General features: G+C 37.4%; 1 protein-coding gene across 1 annotated transcript in view; it reads right to left on the bottom strand.

The window, feature by feature from the left end:
* NYAP2 (neuronal tyrosine-phosphorylated phosphoinositide-3-kinase adaptor 2) overlaps positions 1–24249 on the bottom strand; it is a 279845-nt gene that overhangs the window by 37883 nt on the left and 217713 nt on the right. Inside the window, exon 6 of the mRNA XM_037849647.1 lies at positions 10749–10852. Within this exon, the coding sequence (XP_037705575.1) occupies positions 10749–10852 (104 nt within the window). The remainder of the gene's footprint in view (positions 1–10748; positions 10853–24249) is intronic.

The raw sequence follows: 24249 nt of genomic DNA, 5'->3' as shown, positions 1-24249 counted from the left end.
GAGCAGACGCCAGCCATGTGCCTTCCCAGCTAACAGAGGTTTTCTGGACACCATTGGCCATCCTCCAGTGAAGGTACCAGATTGCTGATGTGTTACCTTGGACACTTCATGGCCTTAAGACTGTAACTGTGTAACCAAATAAACCCCCTTTTATAAAAGCCAATCCATCTCTGGTGTTTTGCATTCCGGCAGCATTAGCAAACTAGAACAAACCACATGGTCATCTTTTACGAGCCCTTGGGATCCATGGGACTCCAAACCATAAAGCTTCAGGAGTGGCCCCCTCTCCCTGTCCTCTGCTCTCATTTCCTGTGTTTGTCTTGTCTTCTCCAACTGCCCTGTACCGACTGTACCTTCTTAAGGGTGAGGCAGTGGCTTGTACTTCTTTGTGCAAATAAAATGTATTTTCTTTAAAAAGCCAATGTGTTGAATAAATGAAAATAAGTATTAACATTTAAACATTCTGGTTTAAAATTCTAGTTTAAAAGGGCTTTTATATTCATTATTCTATTTCATCTAGAGGTAGAAATCAAAATACGTGGAAGTTCCATGAGGCCTGGGGACAGCGACCATCTATGTAAGTACTCAACTTCTTCAAGGGTTCCTTGTTTAATTATTGGGTTATATCAAGCAAGCAAGTGACAGCCCAGATTGGGTTCTTCCATTGTATCTTGAATGATAAGTGATTTGGGCTCCTTGGCTTCTCCTGAAAAACCTCTGCCCCTTTCTTAGGGGTTGGACAGGGTTATTCTTGACACCTTTTGGTTCTTTAAATAACTTCCTCATTTTGGAGGAACTAAGTCTCTCAAAGCAGTATTCCAAATACCATTCCCGTCAAAAGAGCTGACAACCAGGGATTATTAACCAGCTCTAATGCACCATTTACTTTAGAAAACAAATGCTTTGAAGTGACAGGATGGCTCGGGTTTTTTTTTTGCTCACCTGTAAAGTATCTGTTCCTAGAATTGCAGTGGGAGCACAGAATCCATAGACATCTTGATGAATATGTTGTTTGTCTTTTGTATGTTGTTGGGTAAATCTACACCAGCAATTCTAGAAGCTAGTATTTATTTGTGTATGTGTGGAGGTGGGTGGGGGAGTGTATTTTCTTTTGAGAATGTGAGAATGTGGAAAGAGAGATATGCTCAAGTGTTTATGTTCACACACACATGCACGTGTACGCACATCTGCATATTTGATTTCCCACAACACCAGTCCAAGGTCCAAAAGAGACTGGTAACATACAAGAGGATGGCTGGTCAGTTAGCTCCTTCTTCATTCCCACACCCCATCTCATCCTCTGGAATCTTGCTTTCAGAGATGCCCCGCTTAGCTGAAGCTTTAGTAGAATCTGGCCCTCTCCTATGTAGCTTTTAACCTAGAAAAGTTGAAAGTAAAGGCCTGACGAAAATCAAAGAGGGAATAAATAGATGGATGAATGAAAGTGAGGAGGAGCAAGTTTTAGGAAGAGAGCAATTCAAAGAGGCAACTCTGCAGTAAAAAAGCACAGCTTTAGTAGATTGAGGCACCTGGACTTACACCTGCTGTCCATACAACCACTTAGTAGCTATCTAAGCAGCATCCTCAGTTTCCTTATCAGTGAAGTGGGGTAATATTATTACTTTACAGGTGAGCTGTGAGAATAAAATTAGAACACATAATATGCTGAACACTGTGCCTACAAATGGTAAGTCCTCAACAAAAATCAATTTAGGAAACTGCTTCATTTGGGGAAGCACTTTCAACTTGAAGGATAATGTTTATTTTCAGCACAGATTTAAGAACAAGGATTTGTGCAGCAGGTGAATAGTATGGAGAAACTATAGATCTCTGGTACTTCTTGATAAGGTCCTCACAGAGGGGACATATTAGTCTTAGTGAAATTAGCGTATTCGGGTTATATGAAACTCTGAGCCAATATTAATATAGAGTGAACATTTATTCATAATCCACATATAATTTATGTCAGACATAAATTTAGCCAGTAATTAGGGAGACTGCTCTTTCCCAGAAATAATTTTAAGCTATATATTTCAAACATGTTAGTGGCAAACAAAAGATACCACAAAGGATTTTTTTTTTTCTTTTCAGCTAGGTAAATTTTATGGGTTCCTTTTCTTTTCATTCTATAAAATAGGGATGACACTCTCCTTTCCTGGATACCCAGGCTGAATTAAGGGAATTACAATGCATGGCAGGTGTCATAGACCTTAAAGAAAATGGCTGCATCCATTCATAAATAATGCACAGCACTTAAGGATTGCTCGTTGTAATTCATTATTTCCCCCCTCCCCGAATTGTAGAGAGCTCCATTTAAAAATTCAATAGCCTAAAATTGCAAGACTAAAATAATGAAAAAGAGCCAAAAACTAATATAATCAGAAAGTTTTCCTGTATTTCTAAAAATGCATTATGCCTATTATCTCAACCAGCATATTTTCTCTGTCATAAAGCAAATTGTTTTGATTTAATTATTGTTAAGTGAGGTACAGGTTGCAAAACATGCATCAGACACAAGGTGGCACTATGGATCCACCAAATATTATCCTACTTGCTCAATTTGTGCTGGCCAGCCCCACCTCCCGCCTGATGCTGATTGCAAGCATGCTTGTAGGTAAATACCATTGTTTCTGTATCATATATACATATGTGAGTTCATAGGCACAGACAGAGACACATATATTATAAGAAAATAAGGCATTTAAAATTGTGGTTGGGTCAAGCTTTAAGTAAACATTGAAGTTGCAAAATTGTATCCTGTGTCTCCTCATCTTTTGTCTTCATCTTAGGAAATAACAGCTTTCTAAATAGCTTTAACATTTTCATTATTGTCATCCATACTTTAATTCAAATAGGAGAGTAAGTGCTATTCAGGGACAGGTAAGTTGGCATTTCTGAAATGATACCCTGTCGCCAATTTCTACTCACATATGGGACCTCCAAGGTAAGAATTGCCAGGTATAGGCTCCCTATTACATGATGAATAATTGAGTATCTGATTCCCAGTGTGGGAGTGAAGGAATAATTAATATAACAAGGTCCTGGGGTCTACCGAGGGGAGGGGTGAGACCCACTTGCCGATCAGGCAATAAGGGGACACACTGTCTACAGAGGATTTTAAAACAGTAATAAAACCGACTAAAATATGTTTGCTTTTTATTTACAAAATATGTTGGCAGGGTCAGTGATATCTGGTTGAAATGGACCAAACACTCCCTCCATGCCCACCTCCTTTGGACGACCACTGACTAGAACTACTCTCTTCCTTAGGATTTCCCAGCAAGCAGGCAAGGTGAAATTTTGGAAGAAGGAAAAGCTAAAAGGAAAAGGATAAAGAATTAATATTGATCAAGCAAGTCATGTCTATCCAGGACTTTACATGCATATGTTATCTCAGTGATCCTCAAAAGCAACCATAGAAGGCAGATAACACTGAGTTTACATTTTGCAGATAATAGACTTAGAGAAGTTGAGCAAAGTATTCAAGTTCACACAGCCCAGTGGAGCTGGGATTCTAATGTGAATCTGACTCCCTCTAAATATCAGGTTGTTATCCAGTTGAGTAGTTAAGATAATAGACTGACATTTAATACGTGCAAAACCTGGGGAAAGGTGCTTAACCTTACATATCCTCAACTGAAATATGGATTATAATAATAACAGTCCCTACCGGATAGACTGCAGAGAGCACACTTAAGGTAATGCAGGTGAAGCTCTCAGGGCAGTGCCTGGCACACAGTAAGAGCATCAGAAATAATAAGTGTCACGTGCTTTCCATTGTGCGAATTCATCTGAGAACCTGGAACAAGTTTGTGTCCCTTCCATGTTTTGTGAATGCTGTAGATACAGTTAAGCTACTTCACATTTTTACCTACAGCCCTGGTGGCTGGCAAGTCTCTGAGCTCTGATGTTGAGGAGAGGGACACATAGGTTTTGGGGGCAACAGAGTCAGATGGCAGAGCCCTCACAGTCCACCTGCCCCACCTCTGCCCCCACTGGTCAATTGGCTCAGGACCTCCACGAGAACTCTGCCTCCCTTCTACTCCAAGGGAGTAAATGGGAAGAATATTGTATGGGGCATGCAGCCAGGGTTGGGGGATGAGTTTTTGTTTTATTTCATTATACCTAACAATGAAATCACTAAGGATTGGTCATGAGATTAAAGGGCTTGACAAGGTGTCCCCCAAACACCGTGCAACTTTAAAGATACAAAGTCAATAAACAATAGCTTAATAATAATATATCAACATTTTTCTGAGTCTATATTGTGGTTGGTTGTACAAAGCAAGTTGCGTTTCTGCCATCTGAGTTCTTTGTATGAAAATGGAAATCAAATAATTCCAACATTTCATTACACATATTACTGGATTCAGTTGCCATTTAAATATAATAACAAATCTCCTTTCTTCTTTAAATATGATAATAATTAGAGCTCATAGAGAGCCCCACAAAGCAAGAGACAGCCTTTTAACATTTTTACAAACCAATCCAACAGGACTGTAGAAGGCACACATAAGATAATGCTATTTTTTGAGGGGAGGCTCCCATTATTTTAATACACCTATGCCATTATACATGATCAATATAACCACTGACAATCCTATTTGCAATATGAATTTATTCAGTATTTCACATGGCCAGATCCAATCTCTTCAATAAATATAATTATTATAATAAGTAACCATATTGTCATTAGAATATAATCTTCATTAACATAACACTTGATTTTACAATTTAAAGTTAGTACAGATAAACACTTCTCTCAATGATGCTACCATTGCAGTGCAAGCTTAGTCAGGTTTTCCAAGTCCCCCTATTGGGCTTCTACATACATGAAAATATGTCTCAGCTTAACTTGTATGCATATTGAGGGAAGAAGCATCCGAGGAGTCCTTTGTAAAATACAACACACAGCCTGGAGGAAGCTCTTGGGAGTGGAGAGCTATGAATTAATGAAGTGAGCTCAGCTTTTGCTGATGGGCTGAGAACTCTGTTTCTGCTTTCCTCCCATTTCCATCATGGGATATAGACATGGGCACAAATCAGCTGTGTAAAGGTACAAATAACATGCAGAACATTCATTTCAGGTCTGCCAAGAGGACATGGAATATCACAGCATTTAAAGTAAACATTTGCTCAACACTTGAGCATGGGTGGCACTAGAGGGGCCCCTCATTACCTTAAGTCAGGAGTCACAAGCCCCCCAATGACACGGTCACTACGTTCCCCTTCCCAATGCTTTATTTTCTCTCGTCCACAACAAAAACTTAGTTTCTCAATAAGGAAGCACTTGAAAATTCACATGAAATGTCATCACCAATGTGTTCTAAATCTACAGGGCATGGTGCTGGACTAAAGCCTGCTTAGTCTTGGAAAAACAAACCACATTCATGCTAATGTTGGCAGGGAGATTGTACAGAGAAAACACCCAAGGTTCTTCTCTGCGCTTAGGTTTGGTTTTGTTTTTCTTCTTGATCCTATGACTTGAAGGTGAAATTAAATAAGGGCATGCTTTTTAAGGTTATGGTTTTCAGAGTTGGGGACAGGCACTCAGTGGATGAATTTGGATTTCCTTGCTATGTCATTTTATATCCTGGAATGTTCCAGATACACTCATTCTTCTTTGTCTTTAGCCTTCTTCCAGGCTCCTATACAAGTTTTCTGTGCAAAGGTCCTGACTGTCTGGAAAGTTCCAAGAAAGCTCAGCACTCACACAGACCCTGAGAATTAGCAGCAGTCTTCCAAAAGCTTTAAGGCAAAGCATCACATGTATACAAAGGAGTTGTGGGGCAAATCAAAACATCCCGCTGCTCTGGAGGCCATAAGGAAACGGGGAGAGACAAAATCAGATTTTAAGAGAGTTTTCCTTTTTTCTCAAAGTTAGGCACAGAGGGATATCTAGCCAGTAGCGTTCAGGGCCACACCCCGTGCCAGGCGTCGGCCGTGCACCCCTGAACCAGGCACAGCCCTAGCCGAGGAATCCACTCTCATTCTTCACCCACATCTTTCCCATGTATTGATCCCAATAGATTCCCCATCTCCCTTTTCTGTTTTAGTTTTGTTTTTAAGTATATTGAAACAATTTTGGCATCTGAGCATATCCAGAAACATGTTCTAGCTAGGATAAGGCTAGCTAGATCCTAACGTGGTCTTTTATTCTCCGGGGGAACGGGCGGGACGCATTGCAGTCCTGGAGCCAGGGGAGAAGTCGCGCCTCCCGCTCGCCCTCTCGGGGCGGCCCGGGACCAAGAGGGCAGGCAGGGGCTTGCTGAGAGTCCAGAGGTCTGCCTCTGACGTTTGAGGAACAAGTTTAAAGAATGGAGCTTATCGGGCTGAATTACAGGTTCTAAGTATACAAAAGGGGCCAGGCTGGTGAGACACTGTCCCGGGTGGTGAGAAAGCAGCTGTCTTTGCGCAGAACAAGAGAAAATGGCTTCAGCGGCAAAGTCAGTGCGTTCAGATCTGTAAAGAGATTTGGGTCTGTCGGGCTTGAAATGTATATCCAAAGGAAATTACAGATGGCCTTCTCTTACCCCTCCCCCAAATAAAGGGTGCTCAGGGATAATCCCCGTTTAGAAAGGTAAACAAGCCACGGGGAGAAGGTGAGGTTTCAGTCCAACAGATCACTGCTAAGCTCTTTGATTCCAGATTTAGCATGAGGACTTGCTATTTTAAAAATGTGAAGTGTGTGATTTAGTGTGAGTGCATGTGAATGTGTAGTGTGTGAGTGTGAATGTATGTGAGGGAGTGTGCACGAGTGTATCTAAGTGTATATGAGTGTGTGAGGGAGTATATATGTGAATATGTAGATGTGTGTGTGAGGGAGTGGCGTGTATAAATATATAAGTGTGTGTGACTGTGAGAGAGTATGTATGTGAATGTGCACATACACATTTCTGGGTGTGAGATAGTGTGAGCAAGTGTGTCCGAGTGTGTGTATAAGTATATACGAGTATGTGTGTGACGGAGTATCAGTATGTGACTGTGTATGTGTGTGTGTGTGTGTGTGTGTGTGTGTAGTGGAGGGTGTGACTCTCATTTCCTTCCATCCCAGAAAGACTAATCCAAACACTTCTTGGGATCATTTTTCCAGGAAGAGCAGACGCTTCTGTCTAGAGACACATAGCCTAGCTTTTCTATTCTCGAAGGTTTTTGTATGGCCATTGCATTAGTTGCTATTCTGTCACCTGCTGAAGCAAGACAATGGATCACACCATCTCCAGTCCCTGTCCCTGAACAGGCAGGCCTGTTCTTAGCAAGGTATGGGAGAATCACATAAATTTCATCTGCTTTCTATAAAAGCAGTTACATCTTTTTCTTATGAGTACATAGCTTTTTATTTCATTACAAAAGAAAAAATAAAAGAGAAAGTGGCATGTGCTCCAAGGCCATTTTATTCCTTCTATACATTTTTACTTTTATAACTAAGAAAAGAAAATAACTTCTAATTGCAGACACAAAAATTCAGTCTAATTTTCAAAGATTTGCATTATGATAAATGCCAAAACACATGGGTCCATCACAATAAGATTCCAGGGAAATGCCACTTTCCTCTAATTGCTCTGTGCCTAATTTATTTATTCTGGAGTGAATTAAGAAAGGAAAAAAAAATCTGATTTTCATTTCTCCTTCCTAAGATTCAGAGATTTTCACATGTTGTGGAGAAAACTCACAATGCTTTAGAACTCATACCTGACTTCCCCAAGTCTCCTATTTTCTTACATATTTCAAAGTTCCTGTCAGATGAGATTGTTCAAATCTACAGCTCTTGTGTCTGACGCAATTACCTGAAGCTGAAACAGACTGTGAAACCAAGTGAACAGTACCTTCCTCTTTATTTACACCACAATTCTGTTGGCGGAGGGTCACTGTTAACCCCTGACTCCACAGGTTACTCTCAGTCGCCCTTGGCCCTAGGCTCCACTGGGGGGCACTCAGTCACCCTTGGTCCTAGGCTCCACTGGGGGCACCCTGGCAGGAAGTGTCAGTCATTACTGGCTCCCTCCTTGCATCTCTGGAAGAGGGGGCAATGTCAACCTGCAGCACTTCTTTGAAAGCTCAACTATAACGTGAAGTGGTAAGTGACAAATTAGGAGCAAGAGGACTGAAAAGGGATGAATGAGAACAATCTGAAGAGAAGAACATTTTCCTTTGCCATGAGCTGTAATGCCTAGTGACACGACTGAAATGCCACAGTCTTCCACTGTTGCTCAGTAGACAAGAGTTAGTCACTGCTTTTGTTTGTCTAAGTAGATCACACGGAGTTCTAATGATTTCCTAGTAAGAAATGTATTATATTAATTTCCTATTAAGAATTTTGAGTTTGAATAATTATTGGGAATCCTGGTGTAGCAAAATGGCTTAAAAAGTCACCAGGGTGATTGTTTTTTGATATTACTACATGGTGTATGAATGTTCACTCTTAGATTAAACATATTTAAATGTCTTTCACTATTGCCTTGCATGATGAGCAAAGGGCAATGTCCTGGTTGTAACTTCAGGAAACATCCCTGGCATGACTATGAGAACATGGGAATTAGGAAAGAGGAGGATTTTCAGTAACTATTCATAGACTTCAGTTGAGTGCTAATCATGGGAGTCCAGAGCAACATTATTCTGAGCTATGCTTATCCCTTGAGCTCCAGAATATAGAAATCAGTCAATAATACAACTGGTCACATGCCACAGAAGAGATCTAAGATGCCCACTTTCTAGTATGTAGTCTTAACGGCCCATCTATGATATGGCTTGTGGGCCAGAATTTCTGCTGGTGAGTAAGGAAACCATTAGCATATAAGTATAGGCAGTGTGAAGAACTTTCCCATGTTGCTACATTTTGAAGAAGGAAGAGCATCCCATCAGGAAAGCAAAGATTTGTTAATAATGCAAAGGCACACAGATCTCAACTTGTTTCTGTTCTGGAAGCTTATACCTTATGGGCTTTATCTGCTTTCAGTCAATGGTTGAAGGGGCTTAAGATGAAGTCCCTATAAAGACAATTAGGAAAACAAACCAACCAAACAAAACAAAACCACACTAATATACTGAGGGAATATAATATCAAGGACCATGTACTTGGAAATTGATTGTAATAATGCAACCCTCTATCATTTAATTGAAATTCTCTCCTTTCTATAATATATATTTAATTTTAGATATTGGGAAATGCAACATTTCTGAATAGCCTTAATCACCTAAGATGACAGTTTTTCGTAGTGAAGTTAATTGTGTTATTATTTATTTAGTAATTTATTGTCTCCTTCCTTCTACTTTTTTATATCCAGAAAGTGCTTGACTATCTTTAATTATAAAGTCATTTACTATTTTAAATAAAGACACAAGAAATTCTAAATAACACTTGACATGCTCTTGAGAGAAGCCTCTTGTCTCCTGTGTTGGTAGACACCCCTATATTTGTAAATCAAACCCTCTGTGTGTTTAAGGCAGATCAAAACACTGAGAAATACAATGCCACCCCCTCCCCCCATTAGGAAAACAATACAACTATTCTGCCCAGTTATGTTTTCAGAGAAGCCTGGACATTTTAGATAATTGATGAATATATAATTTGCTAATCAATGATGGACAATTCTCATGGAGATACCATTGCTAGTTTTATAATTTACTATTTCAGAAGAGTTTCATGAATGTGAAAATTAAAGCTGGGAAGCAGGAAGAAACCACTCCAGATGACATTATCCTATTTAACACCCATAACACTTCCCAGCAACAACAAGTAAACTTCACAAAATAAGTCAACATATGGAATTTCTATTGTGTAACTTTTAGATAGGACATTTAAGTGTAGTGATTTTTCCCGGTACTAAATTTGCCATACACAACCATGCACCCAAATGAACATCAGAGCAACATATCAGACTATAAAGGTTTAAATGATATTTTAGTTTATGCCTTTATTACTTGTCTCTTTTCTCCAAGTAATAAGAGATCTCATTTACCATGCATGAAGACACTTACATTCTCTTTCTGAGAACATTTTCGATATTGTTGGTATAAGAAAAAAAAGTCATTTATTTAAGTTTGTCTTATTATTCTATACTTTTTGGTAAATATCCTAGATTATCTGATCACTCAATTTGTCTCTATGGCCTAAAAATGAAGAAAGACTAGCTGCCGTGTTCAATCCAAATTAGTAGGTGTATGAATATTTATAAGGACATCAATATTCACAGTTTCTTACATTCATGCTCCAAGCCAAATAAAAATAAAAGTAAAACTGCCACAAATATTACAGTATAATAGGATAAGAGCTAAAAGTTATGTACAAATTCATTGGCAACATCTGTGCAAGTGCTGTGGACAAAACATTTAAAAAAGAAATCTACACAAAACAAAGTAGATAAATTTATCAAATGTTGATAAATTTTCAGAGACAGTATAAAAGTACACAAAACATGGAAGAGAGAAAGAATTTTAAAAAATAATCACTAAGCCAATACATAGAGTACAAGTTTACTACATTTATATTACAGAATGATGAAAACCAGAGACAAAAATGATTTGGTAACAAACAGCAAAGAAAGTTTCACCAATCACAGGGAAGATAGACTTTCCTTTTGGGATGAAAACACATACTGCCACAACTCATCCCACCCACCCATACACACACAGGAAAATAAAAGCAAATGCAAAAGTTGTCTACAGCAACACACGACAGACAGAAGTGGGAAGCGTTTGGCATGTTGCATCACAGGAAGTCAATCACGATTGGCTAACGATGATGGTACCTGGCTCTGTTGCAGGTCGCTGGCTTGCCTGAGAGGAGTAACTGATGGAGGAGGCACACCTGATGTGGATGCAGACCGGCCTAATTTGCAGCTTACTTTAGGTTCTGTGGGGAAAGGGGGAAAGACAAAGTGTTAGCCCAGCAACATCTGTGGGGATGAAATGGCTTCCAAACTCTTTTTTTCTCTTTTTTTTCTACAAGTTCTCTTAATACACAAAATGCTTTTGATGTCTGCTAATAATTGGCAGGTGATGAAACAATTTCCTAACAGTTGACTCTAAAAGGAGCCTTATTCTCAGATCAGTTCCTTGGAATAAAAAACAAACCATTGTTGCATAGACATTCTTCCCTTGCCCATTTTACTACATTTAGCTTTAGTTTCCTATGGAAGGATGATGGCAACAAGACCCCACTGGGGAAAGAAGAAGGAAACATGACTATTTTTGGTGCTTTATTTTCAGCTTTGGTCCATAGGACTCATATCCTAACATGTTTTATTCATCTTCTCCAGATTTTCTATTTTGTCTTTTGCCTTTTCCCCTTCCTTCCTCTTTTTCTTCTTATAAGTCTATGACGTTGCCTTTATATTTACTATATTTCACCATGTTTTCAGTGTATCATTTCTCCAATTTATCTAAGTTTGCTTTAAATTTTATACCCATCGTCTAGGACTTTTGCAAATTTTCATAATATTATTTTTCAACTTCAATACGCATTTCCCTAACTCTTTCACTCTTTAAGGAGCCCAAATTAGCTCCTTAGTTCATTGACAGAATGCTTGGGAGTTTAGAACTTTAGGACTGAGAAAGGTCCCTTCATCCAAAAAGCATAGAATTCATGGGATGAAGAGGACATTGATTTTAAGATATATTTGAATATATTTGGTAAAGGGAAGGGGAAAAGTTTTAAAAAGAAAAAAATTGACAATTGTACTTTTAGCACAAACTTTTATACTGTTTATTTCTGAGTGTTTGTCATATTCCAAACTCTGTTTGTGGTTACACTTAAATGATATCTAATCCTAAAGACATTCTTTAGAGTTATAGAATTATCTATAAAGGATTCAATTTACAAATTAGAAACCTGAGGCATAGTGAGGTTAATTTGCTTGCCCCCAAATCACAAATCTGGCACTTGAAAGAGCCCGGATTCCATCCCAAATTGAATCTTAGTTTCTATTCGATTCCCCGGGCCATGCTGTCTTCATCCCTACATTTCTAAAACAAGCATATCAATATAACAATTACAGTTTCATTTAGTTAACATTTAAGTTCCCTGAGTATTTGCTTAACATAATTGGTAAGGCAAATTAAGCTGGTGCTTTGCAAAAAGTCTTTCATTATAAATCTGACTTAAAATAAACTTGAAAAACTAGCTTCAAATGATGTTGCATCACTAAGTTACAGAAGTGACACACTTATCAAGCAGGCACCAAACAGACAGAATGTACCCAGTTCTCTTGGAAGAAAAGAAAACATGCTGCTCACTCTGGAGAGAAACAGTATCTCTAATGCTATTTCCATGTGAATTGAACTTCAGAAAAGATCACAGATTGTACCTGCATCTCATGACTTTCTCACTGCCAACCTTAACCTCTCCTGACTGCCTTCTTGCCACTCCACTCATTCCCCCTCCACCCCTCACAGACACCCAGATACCCAAAAACAGAATAAGACACATTTACACACATTCACACACAGACCCATGCACAGACCTCACCCACAGACACCTTCGTTCCCCCATCTGTTTCCATCTATTACACAATGCCCCACTTTCATATTGAAATCATCATCTTAAAGGGTACTAATAGCCTCTTTCTGGCCAAATGCATTGGTCTTTTCTCTGTACCCCTGGTTTAGTGGAAGAAAATATATAATGGACAGACTTTTGATTAAGAGCCGATTGTGAATCTTACTCCACTTCTTACTAGCTGTATAAACTTTTAATTTTTTTTTTCATTTCTTTGGGCTTTATTTTTTTCAGATCAGATGAATATGATCATTTCCTCAACGTTCAACATCTGTTAATTATACACCTAATATGTACCAGGAATTGGACAGAGAGTGGTGAACAGATCAGATCCCACCTCTGCCTTCAGGAAGCTCACAGTCTATCCAGGAAAGCAAACATTAAGCAACAAAAAAATGCATTTGAATACGTAACTGCCATTGTGAAGAGCCCTCTTAGTGAAATCATAGGGTGGCAGAAAGAAGAGCATTTATGGAAGAAACAAACAGGCCTGGGAGGGACACTATTATTTACTTTGTTGGGTGGTAAAACTTAAAGAGCTCATTTATTTATTCTTGTTCCTTCAACAAACATTTATCAACGGCCTACTACATGCAAAGCACTGTGCTAGATGCTAGGAACATGGATGAATAAGACATCAATTATCTATAATTTAATGGGGTTCATGTTTTCTCAGGGAAGAGAGACATTAAACCCAAAAGTGTTTGCTGAAGATTGGGAAATGTGCTACGGGTAAGTACAGGGTGCCCCGGTATCATTTAGTAAAAGTATCCTATTCTGGGGTGCCAGAGAAGTCTGGGCCTTTCAGAAGCTGGATTAACTAGCACCTCCCAACAGAGGGTTCAGTGTTTGGCAAAACCTGGAGTAGAGAGAATCTTTTTTTCCCCACACTACCTAGAAGTCAAAGTATTTCAAAATTCTATCCTTTCATTTACTTTATTGCTTGTATATTATAAGGAAATAGCAATAAATGGATTATCTAGGAACTAGGATAGTGGGGAATAAATCAGCAGTGGGTAAAACAATGGAAGGAAGTTATATGTGAAGTTCTGAGGAAAATGTTGGTACGTTAAAAGTGCTTTTAATGCATGTTGGCTCTCACCACCCCTACACACTTGCACACATGCACGTACACACACATGTGCATGGACACACACACGTGCTCATAAACATATGTGTGTGCATGCCTGGTGGCTCTTACCTCCATTTCCTTTTCTACATTGAATGTAATGGGCCACATCCTTTTTCCATAAAATGTCTTCTTCCCCAACTACGGCACTTGTGCCTTCATTTTTCTTCTCCCTCAGTTCTTTTTCCTTTGTTTCTCACATTGCCTGTTTGCCTCTAGCTTTGCCTTTTTCCTCAGCACTGTCTTCCTCAGAACATCGGCATTCTCTTGGCTTTTTATATAACATTGTCTCTGTTGAGTCACATGCAGGTTCCTACAGCTCTACACTCTCCCAATGCTCTCATTTGATTTTGAGCCCCAGGCCTTCTGGGCATGTGGCCATCCACATTGCCTCATGACCAAAACCAAGTTACAGTTCATCCTTAATAGTTTGATCCCCCTTTGTAGCAGGAACATTAGCTCCGTTATCCTAGAAATGAAGGCTCCAAATCTTGTATTTTTAAAATTTAGTGCTTTCTTTCCTCTCTCTCTATAGTCTTATTTGCCTTTTTCTCTTCAATGACCCCTGTATTTTTCTCACTTTGCTCCTGCTACCCTAACATTGGGCCCAAAACATATATAAAAAATCCTGGCCCGTCCCTGACTTCATGATCATTCTGCTTCAAACTAAACTGGACATGCTGCTCAACTGAGCTTCCTGGATTACTTTTTTTGAACAACTGCTTTGTTCAAAATTTTCCAATTATTCTGTTTTTTATATCATAAAAGATTTAACTCCTTTGTCTAATTATCAAAGGTACCATGTGATCTGGCTCCATCCTATCAAGTCCATCTTATTTTCCATGGTTCCCTCTTCCCAAAATATATACAACTCAGTCTTCCCTTAGTCTCCACTTTTGATCCCACTTCCATACTTTTCCTCAAGCTGTTCCCTTACATGGCCCAATTGTTTCCCTCCCTTTTTATCAAACCAAATCATACCTATTTTCTAAGTCCTTGCTCCATGTGTTCATCTATTGTCAAACATTCTGTGACCTTGCTTACCTCTTCTCAATTCTTTAGCAATTATATGGCATCTGCTGCTATTTGCCTTGGTTTTGTGCTTTTATGTTGGTGGGGACCACATAGTAAGCATTCAATTAATAGGTACTTTTTTTTCATTGATGACTCTCAAATTAACCTAGGAAAGATCAATGCAACTTCTAAAAGCAAAATATTTTTTAATGTTTATATAAAGTAGAATGTTATAAGACCTTGGTTTAAGGCCTGGCTCTCCTACTTGTAAGGCCATTTCAAAGAGGCATGACATTTGAAAATCTCACCCTTGGTTTTCTGCAGGTGATTATAGTATCTGCCCACCAACTCTTGAAAATACCATGTAGTCTCCCTGAATCATTTAAATATGTGTGTGTTATACAATGACATAGATAAAGTATCACTGAAATTTGCAACTTACCTTCATCTTCCAGGAGCTATAAATCCCTGCATACCTTAGGTAACCATCTTTTATTATATAAAATAACAGGTAAAGCATCCATAAGAATCCTAGTTGACGTGTTTTCATAATGTTCCAATGTTTTCCTATTTCCCATTAATGGGGTAACACATTTAGTCATATTCAAATTCAATATTTTTCCTAAGAAAGGATGGCAAATAGTATTTCTTTACAGTAAGGTTTTTTCAAAGGTTATGCTTAAGGGATTATATAATGAGTGACAAAACTGAAGACCTTTTTAGCTTAACTAATGTACACGTGGATTAACTTCCCCTGTTAAGTTTCCAGTGGGCCTTGACTTAATCTGATTCTTTCAAACAGAGACACAGATATCTCTAACACACACACTGGGCCTCGCCAAAATCCAGGCAAATTCCCAATATCATCAAGACCTGGAAAGGCCTTGTTCACCCCCCTTGATGCCAGTCCAGATCATGTCTTGCTTTATCAAACTACCCATAGGCACTGAAACATAAACACACCCATATTGCACACTGCAATTAAAACAACTAACCAACCATCCTATAAGCTAGTTCAAGAGTCAGGTCATGTTCTGGTCCCGTCTTCCTTTCCTCACCCAGCAGCCAGCTCTTCAAATCCCAGCTCACCTCATATGGGATATGAATCAGCCTCCAGGGACTGGCTAAGACTGATTACTATAATTTCACTATGTACATATACACACAAAGATGAGAATACCATATGTACACATGCATACACTCATTATATGGCTGCTTAATGGTCAGGTAGTAGGGGCTCTTTTGTAATTGTAAGGTTTTGGTTTTTATTTAATCTTACTCATTTTAGCTCTTCTTTCAGTTCCACCTGGTCCTTAACTTAAATGCATTTGGGCTCTATTACGGTGCTTGTTGGACCAGATTCATGGAATAAATCCTAGTGTGGTTGGGCCCACCAGGGTTTCTCTGGCCAAAAATGCCAGACAAGAGCCTACTTACAACCAAGCCTACTAGAAATTCTCTAGGGATGTGGAATCAAAGTTAAATTTCCAGCTCACTGACCTTTGGAAATTAACTACAGTGTGACTTAGGACCCGGGGCACTGGAAACAATAACTTTTCATTGTGGATTTTGCTAAGGTTTTGTTGTTTATTTGTTTGTTTTGGCAGGGGAGAGGGGCAAAAATAAAGAGAAGATAGGCTTAGAAAGAGATCTAAGATAGAGGTTTCACCACCCCTTCCCCCCGCTGAAAAAATAAACTCATTCCATTAGGAGACTAATCATAAACTAGAAGAAACTTGTTCTTCCAACATGCAAGGAAAAACACTTTTCTTTGAAAACTCCATTAATAAACAGCCTCCATGTAAAAGTTGCTGTTGTTTGTGCAATTTCAGTGAAGGTCAAGTATAGGGAGAATGAGAAGGAGGAGGGAGATTTCAAAATAGAAAGAAAGACACATGCTTATTTTAACTCCTTGGATTAAACCATTATCAAGATATTATCATCAGGTGTTTCCTGGGCAGTGACTCATCATCATCATAAAGGTTTAAATAAGTAAGTACCCATTGGACTTTGTTATTCACTAGTTAGTTCTTTTTCCTTTTTGTAATTCTTAAGGGTACAATCTTTCATTGCTTTGGTTTTTTAAGATAATCATTTCTCATCTTCCCCTTAGGTGGAATGGATTTCTGTCTGGATTATGTGCCTCACTATTGTTACAGGATAATCTCTAAGCCTCAGGCCAAGTTGCTATTGCAGTGAGTTTTGGAGTTCTATTTGCTTTCAGAAAGTATAGACAAATGACTGTTCTCAAGCTCTGTATCTGCACAGCAATAAGAGATTAGCACATTTTCACCAAAGAAAACACTTTCATCTAGCATCAAAGAAATAAAAGCAGTCAAATTCTGAGGGGATATATCTTTTCTCCATCTTTTTTTTTTAATACACAATATTTTGTTGTATCAGCAAAGTCATATGATGGTTTTCCCAGTCAGTGATGCTGTTGAAAGTTTCTAATCAATGACTCAGAGTAACGTGGAAGCCACAGAGAGGACTTTTATTAATACGCCAAAGTTTGCTTACTGCAAACTCTACTTTCATTTCTGGGAAGACATTTTTTGAAATATATATATGTTATTTGAAATAAACTGGCACAACAAGTAATAATGGATAGTTTTGCCAGGATTATTTTAAAACCTTCATGCATCTCAAACACTTTGGTTTAAAGTTTCCAACCACATATCATGACAAACCTATTATAATGCTTTCATGTCCCACATTAAATATGACTTTTTCCCTGTATATAATTTGAATACATTTTTATAATTTTGCTTTTGAAATTACTGGACTGTGAGTAATCCAATTTATGTTTGGTATGATTTCTAGGCAGTAATCATGCACACTCAGGAATTTTACAGGATTAGACAATCTAAGCCAGAAACTGTTTTCAAATGTAATGAAATTGTTTTATTATCAAATTTAACAATTAATGAAGGTGACCTAACGTCACACTTTGCACTAATTTAATTAAATATTCATTGATTTTAATGTGACAGTTTCCTTTGAAATTTTGGTGCTACTACTTTTTTTTCTAATATATATATATTTTTTATACATCCGTGGAAAAGTTATAGGCCTAGGCATTTTGATGATGGTCCTAAAAAGAGAAAACAAATCTGGTTATCAATAAGAAATCATTTTGTGGCTGTCGAGAAAGGAAAGAACATAGCAGGATTCAGCAGTCTATCCTGGGAGTAACTGCTCTCTCTCCACAGCTTCCCATGGAGCTTTTCTCACTCCTGAGGCGGCAGCTGAGTCCTAGGGAGCTTTGAATGACTCTCAGCCTCCTGAAGTCATGGACTGAGGTCCTCGCTCTCTCTGAAGGGTCAGTTAACAAAGCAATTAGTACTGGAGTAATTGGTAATTACTTGGAATTCTTGGAATTCTGATGAAAGACTAAAACCAGGGAAAAGTAAGTTGGCCATGTGGTGAGTAGAATTCACAGCCCAATGATGAATGCAGAGAATTACAGTGTCCATTGGACAGAGGATGGAGGGAACCACCTACATGTGGAGTTAGGAATGCCCGTGAGATTCCTTCTGATATTCCAAAGGTCTGGTATCCCCCCTCCCCGCCCCGCCTTCCTGATACAAATCATACTGTTTACAACATGGGGATGCCCAAAATGCTGTAATGCATGGCAGGCATTTTGCATGGCACCATGGTGTACTGTAGCAGTAGCAAACTTTTTAAATTTCTATTTGACATCCTCTTTTATAGTAATATATAATTTCTGAAACACCCTTAGGAATTTCTAAACTAATTTCATCATTTTAGCTGAATATCAAAATGTGCTTTTAAATTTCAAAAATTATTTTATTTAATATTAAAAGAGAATTGGTATCAAGTCACATCTTTTTATCTATTTAACAAGAAAGGTAAGCTGTTCAATTATCTTTAAAAAGTTATGACAAATAAAATCCATCTGCTGAGATATAAAGTCAAAGACATATTATGAGTGGCTAAAAATCAAATATATATTGCCATGGAGATGGAAATTCTACCTTGTGTTATGACATTAAAAATAGAACAAAGAAAATAAATAGAAGAAAACCCTTTTTATCACCTGATATTTGGAGTGCACACGTGACAAAAATCAATTGGTATAGTTTTAAAATCTGTTGTACTTTGCTTTTAAATAAAAAAACAATAAAACGAAGTGTCAAGCTTATATTTTGTAAGTATTTTACTCACATTATCGATGTGAAAACTCTTTATTCCAATATATGAAAATCAAACTTGGACATAATAGTCATGGTATTTCCTCTTTAAACATTGTTTTTGTAGATTTTTTTAAAAGCAAGCATCTTGAGACAAAGAGAGCCCACTTATTAGAACTTTTATGGTTCTCATTAGCATGTTCTGTTTCAATGGCCCTTTTCCTTATGTTTCTGCCTTTAACCAGCTGTCTACTGTAGATACAACCTAAGCAATATATGACTAAGAATGAGACTAAGCCTCTATATGGGTAAATCCATCATGTCAGTGGCACTTCAAACTGACCTCCAGTAATGGCTATATTTGCTCCCTTTATAGAAGTTTTAGGGATCTAGAATGTCAAGTTTATTTTCATAAAAATACTAAGATGTTATGTGCTTTTCTTCACTGTCTTGAAAATGCATGGGAAATCCAAAAGCAATGCTTGATAAATCTTCTATCTCCTTAGTACATCAAAACAGTGGCACTAAACTGTACTAATAGGTATTTATTTTTTACTCACATACACTCTGAGAGAGAGAGAGAACAAAAAGCCAGTTTCATTTAGGCATGTCTTTAAAAATTCCCTGTGTTGAAATGGGAAGCAAACATAAAACACCTGAGTTGCATACTAAAATTTGACGGTTGACTCAAGGAAAAGTTGAACTAACTACTTGGTTTACAGAACACCATTTTTACTTGAAGGAAAGACTGACAGGCAAACTATGATTATTCAGATTTGGTTATCAGGCAGACAGTTTCCTGAAAATGAATGAAGCAAACCTCTTTCTTCAAGGAAGACAATGGACAGAATTGATTGCCAAGGATAAAATATAAACTTTCGAAGAAAAATTAGAATTGTGGAAAACTTATATCAATCACTGTGAACTTGAGAGTATCCTAATACTTAAGGCTTTCCTTATGAGATCAGTGTTAATATCAGTGAGTGGTGTTTTGGGTTGTATAATGAAATGTGTTAACATATGGAAGACCTGCATGACTCCATGAACTGATATTTTCCAAATGACCAATGCATGATGCTATAAATCATACATGGATAAAAGATACATTTAAAGTGCAAGATAGAATAATGGATTTTAATGTAACATAGTACCACGACTTTATCGATACAGTTTCAGATTCCACATTGCAACTAACCCTTAAGAAACTGTTGCTTGTTGCATTTTGGTGAGGTATCAAAGAAGAATACCCACAATTACATGGAAAGGATAGTAAAATAGTTCTCCCTTTTTAACTATGCATCTGCATGAGCGTAGATTTTTTTCATGTATTTTAATCAAAGCAACGTATCACAACAGATTGAATCCAAAGCAGATTTGAGAATCCAGCTGTATTCTGCTGAGTCAGACATTAAAGAGGTTTACAAAAATGTAAAACATGTCACTTTGCTTACCATTTGTTTTAGTTTTGGAAAATATAGTTATTTTTCATCAAAAGTATGTTGTTTTGGCTAACAAATAATGGGTTTATTTTGAATTAATATCTCTTAAAATGTCTAAATTTTAATGTTGAATATAGTAAATATAGTTAGGTTTAACATGCATAAAGTTAAAATTGGAGGGGAGGTTCTCAATAATTTTTAATAGTAAAAAACTCTTTGATACTAAAAAATTTAACAACCATTATTCTATACAGACTACAAGCCCCCAAAGAGTTTTCTTTAAAAGGTAAAACTATTTACACAGTTAATTTGCTAGATGATTATTTTAGAAATAAAAATGCAAACAGAAGAAAGCACCAAATTTAAACAGAAGAAGCATGGCAAAAGCTTTGAAAACTCCAAGGGATTTGGGAAATACCAGTTGGGAAATACTGGCCTAGAAATAAATTCTATAATAATGTCCAAGAAAAGTTATTAGCTTCCTATGTCAACTGAGGAAATTCATCCAAACTCTCAGGGTACTTTTTCATCATCTATAAAAAGAAGCACTCTCCAAGGTTCAGTTATTAATTCTTTGATGCTAAAAAGAAATCTGTCAAAATAACTGAAATGGCCTCAAAATTACTCTTAACTGATCATGAGTTTTTTAAGCTCTTTGCTTTAACTCCTTTCTTGTCTGGTTTTTGTGCTTTCTTTTTGATAACAATTTCAATAGGATTATACATAACTAAGGTTTGCTATTTGTTAAAATTGTTTGTAAAAGTTTTGGTAATAAATGGTCAAAAACCACAAAACTTGTTTTAAAAATAAAAATTAAGACAGATAATGGCCATCTGACATTTTTGCCTGTCCAGAGTCTATTTCCTCTTTTTCTGGAATTTTCCTTTGGGGAACATCACCAGTAATCTCCATTTTTATGGTTCCATAGGGGTTGATCCCAACTTCAGCTCTAGGAGTGCTCACAAGACTCAGGTCTGTCCAATAAATCCGTGTTTCCCCCTGGCCTCAGTGATCGAGTCAGCGGTAGACATGTGGCCCTGACCCTTTTGCTGTCTTTTCATGGGGATTGCTAAATTCTTATCACTTCCTAACTGAATTGCTATGGTCAGTTTGCTTGGTTTCTATAAGCTTTGTGTTCACATGGAAAACAGGAGGAATAAAGGTACTTTTCTCATAGAGTTGTTGTAAGGATTGAAAAATTTGACAAATATAAAGATTTTATAGTAGTGACCAGCATGTAATGAAATATGCATAAATATTAACTATTTTTATTATTTAAAGGAAAATGGGCTGTTTACATTCCTCAGCTTATAATGAAGTCCAAACTCCTTCCTCGCCATGGTCCACATGGATCAGCTTTTCTAACCAGCCTCATCTGCAGCCACCCCCTGAGAGGACAGGAACCATGTCTATCTCTTTCACTGCTGTATTTCCCCTGCCCAACATGCTAACTGACCCTTGATAGGGACTCATTAAATATTTATTGAATAAATGATTTTTGCCATATTTTAAAGAATGAGGCCAGTATAAAAGGTGAATGATTTGTATACTTCTAATCAATAAAAATCATGTATATTTTTCCATTTCTTCCCATTTTCCAAGTTTCCAGAAAAAAAAAGCAAAAATATATCAGCCCATCTTCAATTGAGTCTAATACTAAAAAAAAATAAAAATCAAGGAGGACAAACTCATAGTGTCTGTTTTGGACAGTAGATGGCAGTGAAAATATTACCTGATATGTTTCTGGAAGGTTTACAAAGCTTCCAGAACTAGACTGTGTAAATCACAGTCTAGTAAGTCAGACAGAGCCTTATATTTTGTAATGTCTTTTGTGGCTTCCGACAGAAACTGAAAAGGCACATGTCCTCTGCAATGAAAGGCACAAGGTGCTTACAGGACAGTCAAAACTTGAGCCAGCACATTGTCTCATGGTTCTCAAACAAGATAAATCTTCTATGGAGAGGCAAGGGAGATGAAGCAGCTGTTTGCATGATTGGAATTGTTTATTATTTTTCCCCAGTAGAATCAAACAGAAAGTAGGTGGAAATTCAGAATTGCTCTAGCAAAAAGGAAGTTATTATAATTGTTGTTTATTTTTCCTGACAGTTTTCAGGGTATTTGTATAGTCTGCAACTTCTTAGTCTATCCATATATTTATTAGAAATCAAGTTTAAGGAACAATATATAGGTTTAGTGATGGTAATAAGTTACTTGACTACAAATCTGAAATCCATCTGTGTGTGTGCGTGTGTGTGTGTGTGTGTATACAGTTAATATCTCAAAATTCCTTGAGTCCAAACTTCTTCTTTTACTCTATTCAACTATCATGCTAGGAAAAATGGGAATAAAAGTCAATGGTTTAAGAAAATCCTGCATAATTACTAGAGAACTAAGTCTAATGTCCTGTCTTACTGAATCAGGAGCAATTATGTCTCCTTGTCACATAAAAACAACCAAAATCATAGGTGATTATAAGCCCTTTAAAGGCAGAAGTCATCTTTCTATGGCCTCTCTCTGGCCCCCAAGGACTAATCACAGTGTGTTCTTCCTAGCAGGTGTTCCCACAGGTTTGCTGGATGAGTAAATGACTGAACCAAAGAAAGACAAACCTACATATGTGGTTGTTTTTTGAAAAAAAAGAAAAGAAAAAAACAAACAAACAAACACGTGTTTAACATCATTGCTCAGGTCCTCAAGGTTTAATTTTTAGATATACCAACATAACTGACTATTAAAAGCCTCCTAATTAGTTTTAGGAACAGAGAAATTTAATGGTTTAGATAGCTGAGAAAATATTTCTTCTTTGGATTTATGGGCGGGTTATTTGGGACACATATTTATCTTCATAATTGTTTCCCTTGGTTTAGGATGATAAGTTAGCTGACTCTGCAAATCTGATTACATGAGCACCAAGCTTAAAACCCATGAATGACTTCCTGTCATCTTTTGGTAAAATCCCAAATCCCTGATGCAGTCACATCAGTCGAGCTCTTGTCAGCTTCTGCAGCCTCCTCTTGCACTGCATGCTCCTTGCCCTCTGTCCTCCTTTCAGCCACTCCACCATGGGCGCCCATGAATCACAGGGTGTTTGTAAATTCTGCATTCTCTTTCTTCATCTTTCTCCTAATTTTCTCCACTCATCTTGACATCTCAGTTCCCATGTCATCAGGAAGTCTTGTAACGTACTCTACAGGAAGTGCTATTTCATTTTCCTTAATGGCATTCAACACAGATTGTAATTACATTTTTACATTTGTGACTAATAGCTATCTTCTCCACTGGCACATGCTCAATGTTTGAGAACTGTGTATTGAATAAATGGAATGAATAAATGAACATGTGAATAAATGAATAAATGAATGAATGTGAACACTGAGGTGGAAATAGGGGAAGCCAACCTGATACTGAAAATTAAATAATGGAAGAGAATTGTACTGGGAGTCAGAAATCTTGAGTCCCTTTCTTGATTTGAATGAACTCCTTACCAATGAGTCAGGACAATTTACTTGCTTTCTCTTAGCCTCAGTTTTGCCACTGAAAAAATCAGGACAATGATACAGGCCCATGCTATCTGTGCAGGTTCTTGTGAAGATCAAATGAGAAAGAACATTTTGAAGTATTATGGAAGCTAATATATGGTGCATAAATATAAGGCATTATTTGAAATGGGTCACAGATAATCTACAAAGTTGATAAACTTAAATTCCATGGTCCAGGTTGAATATACTTTGTGATAATCTTAGAGCAAATTTTGTAATTATACCAGATTCAGTTTTCTTTAAACTTGCACATTTAACTGTTCATTTGAACATACAGGACCTTAGATGCAATCAGGAAAAAAAACTTTATTATTTTCCCTCACAAATCAGTCCCAACCTCTACTGGGAAGTTAGTTCTTTCTTGCCTTTTGGATAGATAGGTCCTAAGACAGATAGTAAAAAAAATGTCTGCCTTCAAGTCACAAAATGTCATATTGAAGTAATAATTTAAATGCTCAATTCCTTATATTAATCC

This window comes from Choloepus didactylus, chromosome 9 (assembly GCF_015220235.1).
Source record: "Choloepus didactylus isolate mChoDid1 chromosome 9, mChoDid1.pri, whole genome shotgun sequence".
Lineage (NCBI taxonomy): Eukaryota > Metazoa > Chordata > Mammalia > Pilosa > Megalonychidae > Choloepus > Choloepus didactylus.
Note: the sequence above shows the minus strand (reverse complement) of the source record. Positions and strands in the feature narration are given on the sequence as shown.